Source organism: Monodelphis domestica, chromosome 1 (genome assembly GCF_027887165.1).
Source record: "Monodelphis domestica isolate mMonDom1 chromosome 1, mMonDom1.pri, whole genome shotgun sequence".
NCBI lineage: Eukaryota > Metazoa > Chordata > Mammalia > Didelphimorphia > Didelphidae > Monodelphis > Monodelphis domestica.
In genome coordinates this window covers 485,083,925-485,101,999 of record NC_077227.1, presented here as the reverse complement: position 1 = coordinate 485,101,999, position 18,075 = coordinate 485,083,925, and the positions used below count along the sequence as shown (strand labels likewise).

Here is an 18,075-nt window from a genome sequence, read left to right as displayed (position 1 = left end):
TAGGTATTACCTGTGTCCTTGATCAGAACCTATTTGTTATTGATGTTTGCACTAGGGTGATCATTTAGAGTCTATATCCCCAATCATATCCCCCTCAGCCCATGTAATCAAGCAGTTGTTTTTCTTCTGTGTTTCTACTCCCACAGTTTTTCCTCTGAATGTGGATAGTGTTCTTCCTCATAGATCCCTCAGAGTTGTTCAGGATCACTGCATTGCCACTAATGGAGAAGTCCATTACATTGGATTGTATCACAGTGTATCTCTCTCTGTGTACAATGTTCTCCTGGTTCTGCTCCTTTCATTCTGCATCAATTCCCGGAAGTCATTACATTGAGGAGTTATTTTAAAGTTGTTTGGAGGGGAATGTTGAGAGGACTAAATAAACTGAATGCTTTCTCATCTCTGCCATTTTGGCTCCAGCCCTGCAAATCCCATATTCTGCTTTCTGAACAACCACTCCAGAGTAGCTCCCTTGTTCCTAATCATTCCTCCTCAATTCTGTAATCTCATGATCAAGATGAATAACATTTGTGCTCTTGCAGTATAAATGTTAGGGTATATGAAAACCATAATTGCTGAGCATGTGCATCATCTTGAGACCATCATGAACTATCATAAATATTCCACCGAAATGGACCTTATATTGCTATTTCTTGTAGTATTAAAGCTCTTTTCTGATTTAAACATCCTTATGCTTTTTATAAAACATATCCTTTGCTTACTTTTCTTCTATTTGCTTGATTTCTAGATCAACTTGGCTGCTCTGGTCAGCCATTCAGCTATGTGGCTCAGTGTATAGAGCAATGGGTTTGGAGTCAGGAAGATCTGAGTTTTAAATCTCTTCTACTTACTAGCTACATGACCTTGGGCAAGTCACTTAACCTGTTTGCCTGGATTGCTTCAAATATAAAATGGGGATAAAAACAGCATCTGCCTCCTAGGGTTGTTGTGAGGATAAAATGACATCACATTTGTAAAGTACTTAGTACAACAGTGCCTGGCATGTGATCATTCCTTTCTTTCCCCTCTTGTCCTCTTTTCCACTTGTCCCTCCTAACCCTGCATATACTCAGCAGAGTTTCTGCCAGTGTGTAATTTATGTGTTGATGGGAAAAGAGAAGAAAATAACATCTGAAATGATTCTTTCCTTACAAAAGGCTAGTTTATATTTGAAATCTTCCAGATAATAGTATGCATATGAAATCTTGTGGGATTTTAATTCTCATAGTGTCCCACATAACATCTTAATAATTATTTTATAATCAGTTTTATGAGCTTTAGTTTTCATAATTATAGGTATAAATTTTATAATTTATACATAATAGAAATTTTAATTTGGAGGCAAAAGTTACCACTACTGTTATTGTAAACACTTAATGAATAAATCTAAAAGAATAAAATGGGAGATATATTAAATTGCCCTGGGGGCTTCCAATATGTTTTTTCAAAGTGTTAGGAACTATTGCTTTATGGGCTTGTAAATGTAAATGGGAAGCAGAAACCATCCACACACGTCCAGACAAGGAGATTAAGACATCCTGTGTCCTAATGCAGATCTCCACAGATGGATTCTAGCATTTGGAAATTATGATGATGAAACTCTGCTTCAAGTTAATTGATTCTATCAGTATAGCAATCTAATTGGCACCGTTCTCATCCTCCAGGGATCTCTGTAAGGAGGGTGCTCAGGGGTTACAAATCCTGAGAGCAGAACCCTACAAAAATGAGACAACAGGGCTATAATGAATGAATGGATAAATTGTTATGGTAGGATTTGGGGTGAGGAAAGAACAAGAGGAAAACATATAAATAAATTCTGATTTATTGTTTGGGAAGGGTAAGAAGGAATAAGGGTTTAGGAATAAACTTATACTTAATTTAAAAGCTAATATCTATAACTAACTACACTATATTACTAAGCTAAACATTAACTTCCCAATATAAAAGTCTTACACCAGGAGTCCAATTCAAATAGGGCCAGGATCTTAAGTTGGTAGATGTCCAAGTAGGTCCAGAGATCTTCTCAGCAGCCAGCAGCCAGATCCCAAACCTCTTTTCTCTGCTGGTCACGGGGAAAATCCTCTTCAAGCCCTAGGTCCTTCCAGGAGAGCAGACTATGAGATGAAACTGTTGGGCAATAGAATTTTGTCAGATCCCAAGGCTCAGGCTCCCATGTGACCCTAAGTCACATGCTTCTGTCAATCAATCTCTAAGGTTTGCATCTCTCAGTTTTTGCAACAGTTTTTACAAACCTTTCATCCTTTATCACAAAGTGAATTGGAGAGCATGTGGGAGTACATCATATCATCTTGTCAGGGTCCCATGACTGCTGACATGACCATATGAGAGTCTAGAGGAGGGTGAAGAAGAGCTTGACAAAGGTATGGTTGTCACTGACTGTACCACAGCAGCAGCATCCTTTAACATTCTTTATGCCTGAGGTCCTGGAGAACCTGGACCATGGCCTGACACATAATTTGCTAAGGGGCACACAGTACAGGGGAACACGAGAAGGGTTCAGAAAGTCAGGAAGCCTAGATGTTCAGCCCTGTAATCTTTACCGTGTCTCTCCCCTCTTTTCCATTTCCAAAACATTGAACTCTGCAAACAGTAGCATGAGCTAGTTTTAGAAATTCTAGTCTTTAAATACTGATATCTATCTAAAAAAAAATAAATCTCCCTCCTTCAGACACCCTCAGAATGGAGGAGAACTGGGTGCCTTCTTGGGACTTAATCCTGGCAGTTGGTACTTGCTTTCACAAGTCAGCTACCTTGGTTTCCTTGACGTGGTCGTGCCCTTCCTGAGCCCTTCCTTTCTTCCCCACTGCCAATGAAAACCAGCTTGGTTCCATTTTATCAGGACTCTGATGGCAGCTAGCTAAAAACATAGAGTTCTCTCTGGTCTTATTTTTTCCAGAGCCCTGCTCTTGGGTAGCTTTCCTTGAATCATACTGTTAATAGGTGATAATGGCTTAATGAGCTACACCTCTAGGGAATTTAGTTGTCCTGGAGACACAATCCAAAAGAATGTAGCTGTAGTGGAGAAATTACAGGCACAATCGCAGAACACTGCAGAAGATCTTTGTTAGAGAAGCTGTAAAGGAAGGGGATGTGAACTTTGGGTGGTGGTGGTGGGATGACCTGTGGATTAGTTTGAATAAATTAATGAATGAAAACACATTGTGTATGATTTCAAAATGTGCCAGGCACTGTGCTAAGATTTAGAAGTGCAAATACAAACCCAGAGAGACAGTTCCTGCCCTCAAGGAGCTTACATTGCAATAGGAGATACCACATAAAGAAGATCTAGAAAGGTGCCTGGGCATACTACGCATGGTGGTGTGGTTTGGAAATGGTCTAGAAGTATCATGGAAGTCTGATTTGTGGGCAAGATAAGTCAAGAGCTCGTCTATCAGATCCTAGGGTTCTTATGGGAGAGAAATGAGAAGTCCAGGTGGCATGATTTGGAAATAGTTGAATTTTGATTGTGAGGTGATGGAAATGGTTCTATTTTTTTTGTTTGTATTTCCTTGTTTTTTCTTTGATAGAAGAGGTGAAGTTCACTAGAGAGTTACAATAACTTAAGGTTTACTTAACTATATAGGCAGGCCACTAGAGTCTGCCCTTTCCATCAGGATACTGCTGAAAATTGCTGAGGATAATCCTTGGATTGGAAAAATGGGCCAAAAAAATTGGTCCAGGGAGCCCAGTTGGATGAATCTCAAATTTGACAGGGGTGGATAAACATGAAGACAGAATACTCCAAAGTGGCATCCCTTAGCAGAGCATTGGGGGTAGTCACAGACCTCCAAATGGATTTGAACCCTATCTCCCAGATGAGGATTCTGCAAATATCTCTCTTAATGGGTAGAAGGGTTCAGTTGTCTCTTCTCTTGCAAAGATTGTTATTTTTCCACTTTGAGGAAAAGATACCTTTTGGGGCAATAAGGGAATAGACGCAAAGTGTGTCAATCACAGTGGAAGAGAATCTGGAAACAGGTTAAACCTGGGGAATTATCCAGCAGGGTAAATTAAGAAGTTTAGAGTCATGGGGGCAGCTGGGTGGCTCAGTGGACTGAGAGTCAGGCCTAGAGATGGGAGGTTCAAATCCAGCCTTAGACACTTCCTAGCTGTGTGACCCTGGGCAAGTCATTGCCTAGCCCTTACCACTCTTCTGACTTGGAACCAATACATGGTATTGATTTTGAAACAGAAGGTACGGGTTTAAAAAAAAAGAAAAGAAGTTTAGAGTTAGGACAAAGTGGTCTTCATTTCTGTGCTTTACTAATGACCTTACTCATTTTAATTCTGAATTTTTATATTCTTTTTAATTTTATAATTAAACCCCAGAGAGCACTGCCCTATGATCTGGAAACAAGGAGAAGGAAGGTGGATGTTTGGAACAGAGACAGGAAGCACAGGTAATTATGGTTGAGGTGTGGCAGATCTGAGTCTAGGAAGCCAAGCTAATGTGGTCCAGGAAAATTCACTGGTCTCAGGGACTTGCATGTTATGATGCAGGAGTGTCCTGGAGTGAAAGTATATAGGCTCCTGAGGGTTGACTGCTAAATTTTCAGTGTGAATATTTATACCTCAGAAAGCAAACTTTGCAAACCAGGTTTTGACTTTCTGTTTATTGTCCATACTTAAGAAAGTGCCAGAGAAAATGTTAATACAGATTAAATTTACCTGTGTCTGCATATGTATATTTTTGAAAGTCTATTATTGATAATTTATCAATATACTCCTAGGTTTATGAATTGTGGATATTTAGTTTAGGGTATAAAGTATAACTAAAGACAAAGACCCTTGGACCAGCTTTGAGGGAAGCAATTAAGCTTCTGGGTATCTGATGCATGCATGAATGAGAGAAAGAATGAATGAATGAATGAAAATGACTTTATTAAGCACTTATTATGTGCTAAGCAGTAAGATAAGTCTCCAAGCCTGGAGTCAGGAAGACCTGAGTTGAAATCTGACCTTGGGATGCTGACTAGCTGTGTGACTCTGGACAAGTCACTTTACCCTGCTTACCTCAGTTTTATCATCTGTAAAATGAGCTAGAGAAGGAAACGACAAATCACTCTAGAATCTTTGCTAAGAAAACCCCAAATGGGGCCATGAAGAGACCTATGAGTCTGGAGTTACTGAACAACAAATGTGCCAAGCACTTTGCTTAGTTCTGGGGAAAAAGCTCCCAGGGAGCTCACACTCTAAAAGAGAATTCAACTGCAGAGCATATATAAGGAAAGGTTGAGAAATCCTAAGGGCAGTAGGACAAATGGCAAGGTCTAGCAAGCCAGATGAGTGTTAGGGGGTCTGGAGGGTGTAGAGGCAGCATATATGATTTTTGATGCCCCATCTCACTGAAAGAATTAGAGCTGGGAATTTCCAGATCATTCCAGCAATGTGAGTAGGCTTCCTGCGTGACTTTGTAGGAAGGGGTCTGGGCTACCCAAAGATTTAGGGAGAGAGTGAGGGAAAAGGAAAGTAAGGGGAGAGGCCATCCTTGGTGGTGGGTTATGCAGATCAGTAAGGTCCAGGACCTAATGATGAATCTTTGCTTCCATTAAGGTAATGCCCTCCTGAGTGACCTAATACCCTAACCTTTCAAGAGCACACTCTACTCACTGAAGAACCACTTAACAAGGAATTTAGAGGAATATTTGCACTCATTGTTGTCCTGCTTTGTTTATAAACCTTTCTTCCAAAGATTTCAAAGTGCTGTAATGGTTAGCATCTCATTTGTCTTTATAGTAACTTTGTAAATGGAAGAAAGAGTTGACCTTATTGTTGTTATTTACTAGATGGGATAACTGAGGCGTAGATGAGATAGATCACATGGGACCTGCCGGGAGAGGAAAGATGTTAAAGAGGATCTAAGAAGAATTTAAGAATCTACACACCAGGCTGTAGTATGGGAGTGAGTAACCAAATGGAACAATGACTTGTATGAAACCAAAAGTCTAACATGAAAACCATATTTTAGACTCTGGCAATATAAGATCATTCCTAGCATCTGTTTGGTTTTCCTTATGTGGAATTCATAGTTTCATTGCTTTTGTTTTGGTTCTTATACTCTTTTTATAACTGAGATTTCTGACCGTTAATATTTCTAATCTCTTCAATTTAAAACTGGCCTGTGTAGTTAATGACAGTTTAGGGGCCCTGCCTTCTAGGCTCCGACTCCCACTGGACTACCCTCATTAGCTCCCTGGCCTCACTGATCATGACTCCGTTGCTTCTGGGAGCTTTGGTGAGTCAGAGAGGACCAGATGTGTTCTGTGCTTTTAGGAGGTCTTTGTTGCAATTGCTTCCTCATCACTCGGGGTAAAACTTCCTGTATGTGCTTTGAAGATTGGCGCAAAACTCTTCAAGATTTGCTATTAGGGAATAGCCCTTTTTTACTCATAACCTCAAATTCCCAGCTCTGTGGATTTCTCTGGAAATCTCCCACTGTCCTGTGGTGGCTCTGGATTGTGGAAAATAGAGGTTGTTTTCAAGTTATGGACCTGTGGGGGAAGCTGGTAGTTGTGTTTGCATCTTTACAAAGAAAAAACTTTTTCTTGAAAGACAAAATGGTCCCAAATGGCAATGACCAAGTCAGGTAATCCTTAGACCTTCAAAATGGATTTGGTCATTACATCCCAGATGAAGATCTCTTCATGGCCAGAAGGTCCAATTGTCCTTTTCCCCTTGCAAAGACTGGCTACTTTTCTACTGTGGGAATGACATTTGATTCTCTGGATCTCAGCCTATAGATACCTCAATGCTTCAGTGAATCCATGATGCTATTGGTGTAACTATTTCTTTGATTTGTGTAGCTCACAACTTCTCCATACCTTTTCATTTTGTGCAATTCTCATCTGTCTGTTTAGCTATAAATCCTCCAAAGAGACTCTGTTCTATGCACCAAAGGACTTCTGGTTCTTTTAACATTTCCCAAATAGGCAATCCAGCTCCCACCTACATGATTCCTTTTGGGCTTTAATGAAGACTTTTGCTTTTACATTTTACATACAAGTTACTGTTGATGACCTGTTATAGCCTATTGATACCTTATCTAGGTTTTGGGGACACTTTTCTCCCTGGACTCTTCTCCCAACTCTTTGATCACTTCTCACTCTTCTTTGTTGGAGCTTCATCTACTTCATGCCTGTTACCAGGGCTCTGTCTCTTTTCTAATTGTACTCTTTCATTTGCTGATTTCATCTGCTCCCACAGATTCAACAATCATCTCAAGGCTGATGATTCTCAAATCCATTTGTCCTATGCTGATCTCCAGGCTTGTACCTCCACCTGCCTAGTAGACACCTTGAACCCTTTGTCCTATGGGAGTTTTAAATTCAGCTTGTTCAAAACTGAAATTGTCTTTCCTCAAAAGTCACTCCTTCCAAATGTCTTACTGTGGAGGGCACCATTATCCTCCGAGGCACCCAGATTCATAACTTAGGTATCATCCTCAACTTCTCACTCTCCCCTCACCCCCATAATCAAATTTGTTGCCAAGACTTAAAGTTATTAACTTTGTAACATCTCATATGTCCCCTTCTCTCTACTGACCCTGCCACTGCCCTGTTCAAGCCCTTCTTACTTACCTCATGCCTGAATTATTGTAATAGGCTACTGACTGGTCCACCTGCCTCATGTCTTTACTCTAGCTTATCCTCCATCAGATATAAAAGCGATCTTTAATATGCAGGTTTAACCATGCCATTCCCCCATTCAACAAACTCTAGTGGTTCCCTATCACCTTCAAGATCAAATAAAAATACTTTGGCATTCAAAGCTCTTTATAACCTGCACTATCACCTTTCTAGTCTTTTTAACTCTTATAATCTCCTTCCCTGTCCCCTGCATGCACTCTTTAATCCAGTGACACTGGCCTTCTTGCTGATTCTAGAACAATATACTCCATTTTCCAACTCCTAGTATTTTCACTAGTTGTCTCTCATGCATGGAAGGCTTTCCCTTCTCATCTCTGTGTCCTGACTTCCCTGGCTGCCTTCAGCTCTGAGCTAAAACCCTATCTTCTACAGCAGGCCTTGCCCAAATCTCCCTGAAGGCTGGTGCCTTCCCTCCAATGACAGTCTCTAATTTATCCTGTACATATTTTATTTGAACAGAGTTGTTTTTATGTTGTCTTCCCCATTAGACTGTGAGCTGCTTGAGAGCAAGGACTGTCTTTTACCTTTCTTTCCATCCTCAACACTTAGCAGAGTGCCTGTCACATAGTGGGTGCTTAATAAATGTTTGTTGACTTACTGACCACGTGTCCGTCCATCGTTTTTGGAGCAATAGGATCACATGATAGATTTAGAGCTGGAAGGAACCTTGGAAGTCATTGAGTTCAATTCCATTTTACAAATGAGGTAATTGAGGCTCAAAGAAGTCAAGGGATTTGACCAAGGCCACACAGATAATATATTACTGATCAGGGATTTGAACCTAGATCTTCTACAAATCTAATCCCCTTCCCACTGTACCAAGTGCCTGCAATTGTGGTTATTCTGAAAGCATGATTTTCTGTGACAAATATACTATATATGTATTTAGATTTTTTTACTTTTTATTTCTGGTATTATAAGGCTATACCAGCAGAGCCCAAGCTCTAGTGACTTCTACCATATTGGAAAGGCTTTGAATACTCTCTTGACCACAGAATATGTTGGTTTTCCAAGGACTGCCCTCACTAAGTATGGAGAGCCCCAACATCCACATACTTGTCACTTGGTGATGATTTCTTTGGTCAATGCAACCATAAATCAAAGCTTTCTCACAGCACCAACAGGATTCACATTATACTTTTGCCTTTATTAGAGTGTCTGTTAAGTTAGTACTTCTTATGTGTACATTTTAATTAATTTTAGTTGTGATATTTTGATGTTTTGCCATGTTTTTATATAAACAACTCTGATGTTTGTGCTTTGATCTCCATGAGTATAAGGTCCCATCTTTGGTTTGTTTCCCTTTCGTGTCTAGGAGAGTGCAGGGCATAGGAAGGAATTTAGCTGAAGATGTGAATAGCCTGACTATATCTTCCAAGCAGGCTCCAATGGATCTGAAGGTCTTCAGACCTTTTCCCAGAAAAATTGGTCACCATCCTTCAGAGCATGCTGTTACAAGTATCTCTTGATAGGTACAGGAGCAAAGACATTCCATCTTTGCCCATGTTTATCAGTGCCAGCTCCATCTAATCCCACCCATTCAGTTTTCTTCACAACTGACTGAAGGGAGACTATTCTACAAGGAGCTACTCTGATGAAATCCAGATGAAGAAGAGAAAGAAGGTGCACCACCTGCTTTGGAAAACCATAGCCTGGTGTGTGTGAAGACATGTATCTTTGTGATGTGAGTTGTCAGGATTGAATTTAACCTTGGTCATATCATGAAACTAAATAACATGAAATCCCTCTCCATTTTCTTACTAGGTCATTCTCTCTCAAAGTTCTTCCTTCCTGCTCCCAAAATGTATTGTGACATCCAAAAAAGCTAATTCTATCTTGGACTGTATTAAAAGAAGTCTTATTTGTTTCTCAAATGAGGGAAGCTCTGCTGCCTTCTGCTTTTGTTTGTCTACCACTGGAGTTTCAAATTCTGTTCTGGATACCATATTTTCAAAAGGACACTGGTAAATTTTGATAATTGTGGCTGGGATGGTGAAGAAGGCCACTAGAAACCATGTCATAGCAAGAAGGTTTGAAGGAATTGGAAGTGTTTACCTGGCAGATAGGGTAAGGAACATTGGCTCATAGATTTGGAGCTAGTATAAATCTTAGACGTTATCATATCCAATTTCTTCATTTTTTTACGAGGAAGACTGAGGCCCATAGATTTTCTCAGGGTCATATAGTTATTAAATAGAGCTGAGATTCAATTCCAAATCCTTTGACTCAAAATCTATTGTTCTTCCTCCCACACTGCATTTCTGCCTTCAGATAGTTGAAGGCTTTTCCTTAGATTTACCTCTCCATGTACTCTGACAATTATAATTTTTATTGAATTATGATATGAAAAATTGCATTTATTATTTCTGCTTTTTTGCATTTGTTTGCCATGTTTTTATGCCCTGGTACATGGTCAATCTTGTGAGTGTACCATGTACTGCTGAAAAGGTGTATTCCTTTTTGTCCCTATTTATTTTTCTCCATATATCTATTAACTCTATTTTTTCCCAAGATTTACTCACCTCTTTCTTATTTATTTTTTGGTTTGATTTATCAAGATCTGGTAGAGGAAGGTAAGGTTTTCCATTGGAAAAGGTAGCAAGTAGACATTCCGTGTAGCTCTTGAGGACAAGACTTATACAGAGAGGTGGCAGTCACAGGAAAGCAGATTTCGTTTCAGCATAAAGAAGAGCTTTCTAACCACCATAAGGGACCAGCAATGGAATGGGCTGACTCTTGGGATACTGCCCTTCCCATCACTGGATGTATTCAAGCAAAGACTGAATGAGCTACTGTTGGACATGTCAGAGATGACTCTCATATGGAATGGGAGGATGAAGTTGGTGGCCTGTAATATTCCTTCCAACCTGGAGATTCTAGGAATCACACTGACTTCCATTTGAAATTTTATTTTCACAAAACTTTTCACATCATTTCAATGGTAAGAACATAGTGCAGAATTGAGTTTCATATCACAGTGTTTTGAATTGAGAAAAATGCTCAACAAGGAGGATTCTTGGATATCCTCCAAGCCTAGGGACCAGGAAGATTAATTAAAAAAACCCCAGAATTACTGTCTAATGCCCACCATTTTTTGGAATTAAGTGCATTTTATCTATTGATTCCCCTTTCTGATTAACTGTAAGTCTTGTCTGATTAGTTGGTCTATGACTTTTCTCTCTTGCCATCTTTCTTTTGTAAACTATAGTATTACCATGCTTCCCCACTAGGTGGTAGACCTAGACTATGAGAAAAAAAACCCAACTTCTTAAAGTGTGTAGAATTCAGGCTAGGCTTTTTTTTTTTTCAATTTCAGCACCCTGGCTGCCCCAATTTTTGCTATTTACAGGAGACCTTTCATCTACACAAAAGAACTGTTGCTTAAATGTTACATGCAAATTGAATTTTTGAAACCAAATCATTTTTAAATACACAAGAACACTTTAACCTCTCTTTAGAAGACTGTGTCCAAGCAAAGGCTGGGTATCCCTTGTCAGGATTGTAGTAGAAAAGAGGGTTGTGGTTTGTTTTGGGACTACATGAGGTGACTTCAGAGGTTTCTTGTAATTAGAAATCCACGCGATTTTTTTGTATAACAAAATTTAGTTCTTAACGTAATTTTTTTTTAATAAACTCACGTTTTTTTACCTCAAATCAGAGACATCTGGGTACCACATACCCCATTCCAAACAAAATCACAGAGTTTCACTTAGAGTGGAACTCAGAGGTTGTCTAGTTCAATTCATAACCAAACAATAATCTTGTTTTAAATGCCTAATCAATGGTCATCTAACTTTTGTTGGAAGATCTCCAGTGAGGAAACTTTCTTTACTTTCTTGCATATTTATACCAAGATGTTCTGCTAGCACTTCTAACTCAACAAATCCAAAATTGAACTCATCATTTCTCTCCCTTCCCCCAAATTGACCCTCTTCCTAACTTTTCAATTTCACCTGGTGGTATTTCATCCTCCTAGGCTTCCAGGCACAAACCCCTCAGGATCATCTTTGACTGAACCCTTTCTCTGCCTTCTGTGATAGAGTTCCTGAGAGGTTCGGAGAACAAAAATGAGGGTAGAAGATCTGGCCAATATAAAAATCCAGGGAGCCCAAATCCTCTGAAATGCAGCTCTCATCAATAAGAACTTCTTTTTTTGGCCAAGGAGATGAACCATCACATTGTGGTTTTCATTGTAGGTTTGAAAACTTATCTAACAATTCCAGCCCTCATTAACCTGCCTTCCATTGCACTCCTTAGAGCCCACACCACATAGTTTAGCCTTTAGTTTGTTGAAATGAAATTGTATTGTATCTTGATTCTTTCTTTTTCCCCCCACATGAGTCTTGTTTCACCAGTCAGACGATGAGCTTCCTAAGGGTAAGGCCCCTGTCTTATGTCTCTCTTAGAATGTAGGCTAGCACAGGGCCATGAATATTACTACGCACATGGAAGGTGTATAATCAAGACTTGTTGACTTTATGGGAGAGAGTCTAAATTGTTGGCTTCAATGAGGCTTTTGGACTCTGTGGATTTTATTAGTCTCTACTCTCAAATAGTACCTTTGGATAATTGAGAGTTGGTAGAATCAATAAGGTGCGAGGAGCAAATTGCAGCCTCAGATGCTGTCATAGGATCCTTTTCTTGTAGAATGATGGTGAAGTTTTGGAGCCAGAAGCCATCTCTATGTCTGACCAGTGGCCACTATGCTCTTGTTGACTCTCTTCTCTGAGAGGAAGGCAGATGGGTGTCTCTAAGCTCAAAGAATAGCAGGGATGTGAATAGCAGCACTTTCTCTTCTCTTTTCTTTCTCCTTTCTTTTTCTGTCTCAGATTTACCTAGTCAGAAGCCTTGGACCATCTACCTCCCAAATCCATTCAATTGCTATTTGACTTTTCCCTAAGGGAAGAGAAGACTCTAATTACTGATTCCATGAATTAGACTCCAAATCTTCAGCACCCTGAAGGCTGGACATAGATGTTGGTGGAAAAAAAAGCTCTCTACTTTGAGAGAAGGGTTGAGTCTCATACATCCTTTGCAGACCTTTCTATTCCTAATGCTCTTTGCTCAGTTATCATACTGTTTCTTCTTCACACAAGAATCTCCCTGTTATATGCTCATAGTCCTCAGAGTTTACAATCAAAGACTGGTCGTTTTCATTTTACTTAAGGATGGAGGCCAGCGGTATTACTGAATTTTTGTGCCATCTCTTTTTTGCTGAGCTGGTTTGTGTTTTAGGACTAGTTAAGATTTACTCTGCTTATCCTTTCCTTCCTACAAACCAAGTATTCATAATGCCCTCTACTAACCTTTCTCTGTTCCCTTGGGAGAAGTGTGTAGTGATACTGAAATCCAGAGGGGATGGAACTCACACAGTCCGAGATTGCTGGCACTTTTGGGTCTGGAGATGCTGGACTTGGTCACTTGACCATTTTATGTCAAGTTGCTTTTTCTGTATCTTTATAGAAACAAAATTTCCCAAATTCCCATTCATGGCCCACTCATAGATGTCTCTTCTGAGGTCCCATTGCTTGAAGTAGGGCTGGGATTGTCTTCTTCCTTTGGACTTCCCTCTTCTTCACTTGGAGCAGAGACCCCTTTCAGTCTCCTCCTTCCTCTTGGTGACTTCTTGGCTACTGCAAACAAGAACCAGACACTGGAATTAACATCAGGGTAAGTGGAATCGTTCAGAATAGGGGTTATGTGGGTCATCATATATGAGAGACACTGGGAAGATTGGATGCTAAGCTAAATCAGATCTGAAATCAGGGTCTTCCCCAAGCAAATTGCTGAGCAGGTACCTGTCACATACCTTCTCTACTGTCTGGCAACCCCCACCTTCCATTCTCCAGAAGTCCTGGGCTTTCTGCTACTCCAAAGCAACCTACCTAGGACTGTCTTCTCTCACCGTTTCCACTATTCTATTTTTTCAAATTACCTCCTCAGTCACAACTCCTAGACTCTCTAAATAGAAACTCAGCCAAATATCAGGAGAAAAGCCTTTGATAATGTCTTGCTAAGTTGTGAATGATCTATTATCCAATTCTTCCACGAGTATTTGAAGATAGGAGGCTTGTTAACTTAAAGAGCTTCATAACTGGTACCACTTAAGGCTAGAAAAGTATAAAGAATATCAAGCATTGTGGAGGAGATCCTTTTGAGAAGTGCAACCAGATATTTAGTTCCATGTTTCCAGCCAATAAGCATCATTAAGTCTTCTGAATTGGGGAGGCAGCCATTTCTGGAAGGGCTTTAAAAACTGTCCAGGGATGGAAGCATTGACTCAGGGCAATGTATTTTCCTGAGGTAGGAGTATAAGAGGAAGAAAGGAACAGTAGAATCTTTGCATTTTAGAGCTGGGAGAGTCCTGAGAGGCCTTTAAATTCAGCCCAGACCAGAGCAGAAATCTCCTTCCCTCAAATGTACTAAGTCAGTCTGGTCTGGATTTGGTTTTATTGCCTTAGTTTGGATATCAGTTCCAAATTTGGGGGCTGGATATGTGGACAATTGTATGGTAAGTTTCCAAAGAAAGAGATGACAAGAAAACCCATTCAATGTTTAAACTCTACTCAAAACAAGTCATTTTTCTTTGCATAATTGCAAAGACAAAGAATAATTCCAAAGGTCATCTTTCTAAAGACCACACAAAACACACAAAAGCAACCTAATATAGTGGGAAATAATGCTGGATTCAGAATCAGAAGACCTACCTCTGCCATTTTCTGGGTGACCCTGGATAAGTCACTTAACCTCTTTGTCTTAGGTTGGGCTAGATGACTCTTTTAGTCCCTTCCTGATATAGTCAGATTATCCAATCTGAACTTTCTAGTTATTTGGATTTTGGATAAATGATAGTTTTGCTGTCAAAAAAGCCCTTGGGGCCACCAAAAACATAGTGAGGTACTTTCTCTGGAGGTTGGGCCTGTCCCTTTGGTGCTAGGCCCAGGCTAATTTTCCATTGGCTTAGGTAACTTGTTTTCCTCCTTATCATAAAATTTCCCTTTTTTGGAGTAAGGGACATCCTTACTCAATCCCAGATTGAGAGTCTTTTTAGTGAGCCCTGTTATTGATTTACATGATGTAGAGAAGTAATAATTTCCCCTGGCCACTTAGGGAATAAGAGGTGTAGGGCAGTTAGCATTTATTTTTCTGCTGCTATATGTCTAGGGTGTCTGTGCAGGAAGAATTTTTTTGAAGGTTTGCCTAACTTTGGAGATGTATCTAGGGGATTAGTGGCATCTGCTGACTCTTTATGCTTCCTGTGTGGCAAGCCAGGGCCCCTCTGTCTCAGGGTGAAGGCATCTACTTCCATGTCTGTGGTTACCTCAGAATTTAATTACAGCTCCTGACTCCAGAGTCCCTTATAACCAGGGAAATGGTGAAGAATGCTTGTTGGTAAGACATTAGAGAAGACTCCCTCATAGTGCAAGGGGGCACATACTAGGGGCTTGTGTGGCTAAGGACATGGTATGGGCCCTTCCTCAGCAAGAAGGAGCAGCCGTGGCCTGGGCCCAGGGACACTGCTTCATGGTGCGGTTTTCAGGGGATATGTCAAGCTAGCTCTATGGGAATCCTACCTGGTGGTACCCAATTATCTTTTTCTCTTAATAATATTTAGTTTAAATGAGAAGCAAATAAGAGGTAGTAGATTGAGAGCTACTCTATATTAAAATCTTGTCCCTGTTCCATAGAAGCTGGGTGGTAAATCATATAATTTGTCATTGCCCCTGGAAGCTTTCTAGGATTACTAGGTTTTCTAGGTTACTGATGAATTGTTCATCTCTACCAATGGAGGATGTTTCCAAACTGGGAATTACCCTCACTGATGAAAAATACCCATCTGGACCCCAAAAGAAAATACTTCAAATACTCAGAGGGGAGTTATAAGCAAGTCAAAGGGTAACCCCACATCAGAGGCTGACCCCAATTGCTATCACTGTGCAATCAAGAAACTCCATCATGACCAAGATTTCCCAGATTGAACCAGGAATATCTTGTCGGTATCCCATCCTGAATTGTACCAAAGCAAAAAACTGGCTCAATAAACCCACAGCTTCCCTACCCACGGCCCCTCATGGCTCGTCTGTATCATTCTGCAAAACATCTGGTTTGCATGACAAGGCAGGATACGGCCACTGAGCTCGGGACTGCTCAAAGCTTGGTCTTATCAAGGCCAATTTTCTGCTTATTCACCAGTAGGAAATAGCTGTACAACCCATGCCATTGTTGGAAAGTCCAACTGCTACAGCCGGTCTGGAAAATAAACAGAAGTTGCATAAAAGCTTTCTCCAAATGTCAATAGCTTATTGTGGAGTGTGTGGCCTCTGCTGTCAATCCATGTTTCTGGGTATTGCTTGGATAAACACTGAGGGACTCGTATATATTAGCTTATGTGTGAAAAAGGGCCCTTTTAGAACTCTGGTTACCAAGCCTGGGTGGCTAACCATTAGCAGGAAGTTCCCTGGGCTGGAGAGATACGTGGGGTTCCCAATGTACAGGGGACCGTGTCTTATCACAGGGAACTCAAACCCCAATAGTATCACCCTAGGCAAATGTTTGAGCAGCATGAACTTCATGCGGTGGGAACAAACAGTCAGGCTTTGCCCTCTGTAGCTCTTCCGCTTTTAAATGGAAGTTTAGATCCTAATCCATCAAGCCCAGGGTCTGGGCCCCAGACTTCTGGGAAGGGACGACAATAGTTTCTGACACTTGATTTGGAACCTTTGTTACAGAGCAGGGTAATGGTAGCAGTGATGACAATAAATCTCTTTGATGCCTTGACGTTTTGGTCTTAGAAAGATTATTTCCATCCATTTTTTCCCTCCCTTCCATAATACTTTATATCCCTCCAGGTGGAAGTAATCATTCAGGCAAAACTTCTTTTCTAGGTAAGGAAACTGAGACCCAGGGAAGAGAAAGGGCAGCCTGGCATGATGTGTCTTGCTTGGTAGAATGCAGTTTCCTTGAGGATTGGGTGTGTCTTGTTTTTGCAGTGTGTATCTCCAGTGCACGTGCTTATTAAGAGGTCTACTATATACTAGTTCCACAAACACAAAAGTGAGACAGTGCCTTTCCTCACAGCATTTATATTCTACCAAAGGGGATAGACTCTGCTTAAAGTGATTTATAGCTGATGAAGTTTGAACTCCTCAGCCCTGGCCCAGGATTCAGTTGACAATGCATGCTGGGCTGCCTCACAGTGATTCAGGTGGTTTTAGCCATACCTTTGAGCAGGCAGATAATAAGCATACCCAGAATCTCTATAGGGTAAATTCAAACATGATTAGAAACCAGAAATAACATTTGCACCTGAGGCCTAGCTCTTCTTTCCCCATCTGATCCCCTCCTCTCTCTTCCATAATGCTCTTTACTCGCTTGGGGAAGTCAGCTCTCTGCACTTGGCCCTTTTCCCTTATACCTTTACTCCATGGATCTTGTTCACGTTTGCGTTTCTTGGGCAATCCCTGTATTTTATCCTTTACACAAAAATACCTGAGGTCTTCTCCCTGGATTTCTTGCTTGGTTTCTGGGTCATAATTAGGAGCCACCTGGAGCAGATGAGAGACATTGCTTAGTTCAGGACAGAGTACCCTTTAGCCCAAGACATAGTATTAGAAAATTTGAGCTAGATGAATTTAGAGATCAAGGAGTCCAACCATAAACTATGGTTTGGAAAGGGTAAATATTCCAGGGTTACAGAGCTGGGATCTGAACTGTTCTTCTGGCTTCAGATCTATTGCTTGGTTCCATCCTTTCTTTCATGTTATCTTCCCAAGTCATTCTCATTCAACTCTCTTCCCTTTTGGTATCCCTAAGTCCCAGGAGGCAGGTACAAACCTCACTGTCTGAGGTATCCAGCTCATCAGACTCTGTCTTTGTGGACTCCATATGGTTGGTATCTGTAAGGAATGAGAAAGAAAGTCAGGCTCTTGCTTTTAGTGAATAATGGCTTACAAGGTCAACTCTTCAGGTCCCCATCCTATTTCATTGCAACAACAGTCTTTAACTTCATCAGAATCATTTACTATAGAAATCTCCACTGTAAAAGATCCAACAAGTAGTTGGTGAGAATCAGGGAACCTCTCTAGGTCAAGCAGGATAAGTCTAATTTTTATTCCATATGACAGTCTTTGAAATAATTGACCACAGCTCTTATGTCTCTCTGGGCTTTTCTTCTCCAGACTAAACATTCTTCAACTGATCCTCATATAAAGTGGACTCAAGACCTTCACCATCCTAATTTCTCTCTTCTGGACAGTCCAAAGCTTACCAATGTCCTTCTTAAGCCACAGAGCCCAGGGTACTCTAGTGACCTGACCAGGGCACAGTAGAAGGTGCTATCATCTTCTTCCTGGAAGCTATGCCTGTCTTTTTTTTTAACCTTTATCTTCCATCTTAGAATCAATACTGG

The 18,075-nt window shown here is 40.6% G+C and overlaps 1 protein-coding gene across 4 annotated transcripts in view; it reads right to left on the bottom strand.

The window, feature by feature from the left end:
- Positions 1–11,268: 11,268 nt before the first annotated feature.
- Positions 11,269–18,075, bottom strand: part of RBBP8NL (RBBP8 N-terminal like) — an 80,270-nt gene continuing 73,463 nt past the window's right edge. For 3 of the 4 annotated variants that reach the window (XM_016428483.2, XM_007475602.3, XM_056812871.1), the window contains 3 exons: positions 17,502–17,563; positions 17,083–17,212; positions 11,269–13,300 (listed from right to left, as the gene is read on the bottom strand). In XM_016428483.2, the coding sequence (XP_016283969.2) occupies positions 13,155–13,300; positions 17,083–17,212; positions 17,502–17,563 (338 nt within the window). In that variant the 3' untranslated portion in view covers positions 11,269–13,154. The remainder of the gene's footprint in view (positions 13,301–17,082; positions 17,213–17,501; positions 17,564–18,075) is intronic. The other variant, XM_056812870.1, reaches the window with a different exon arrangement.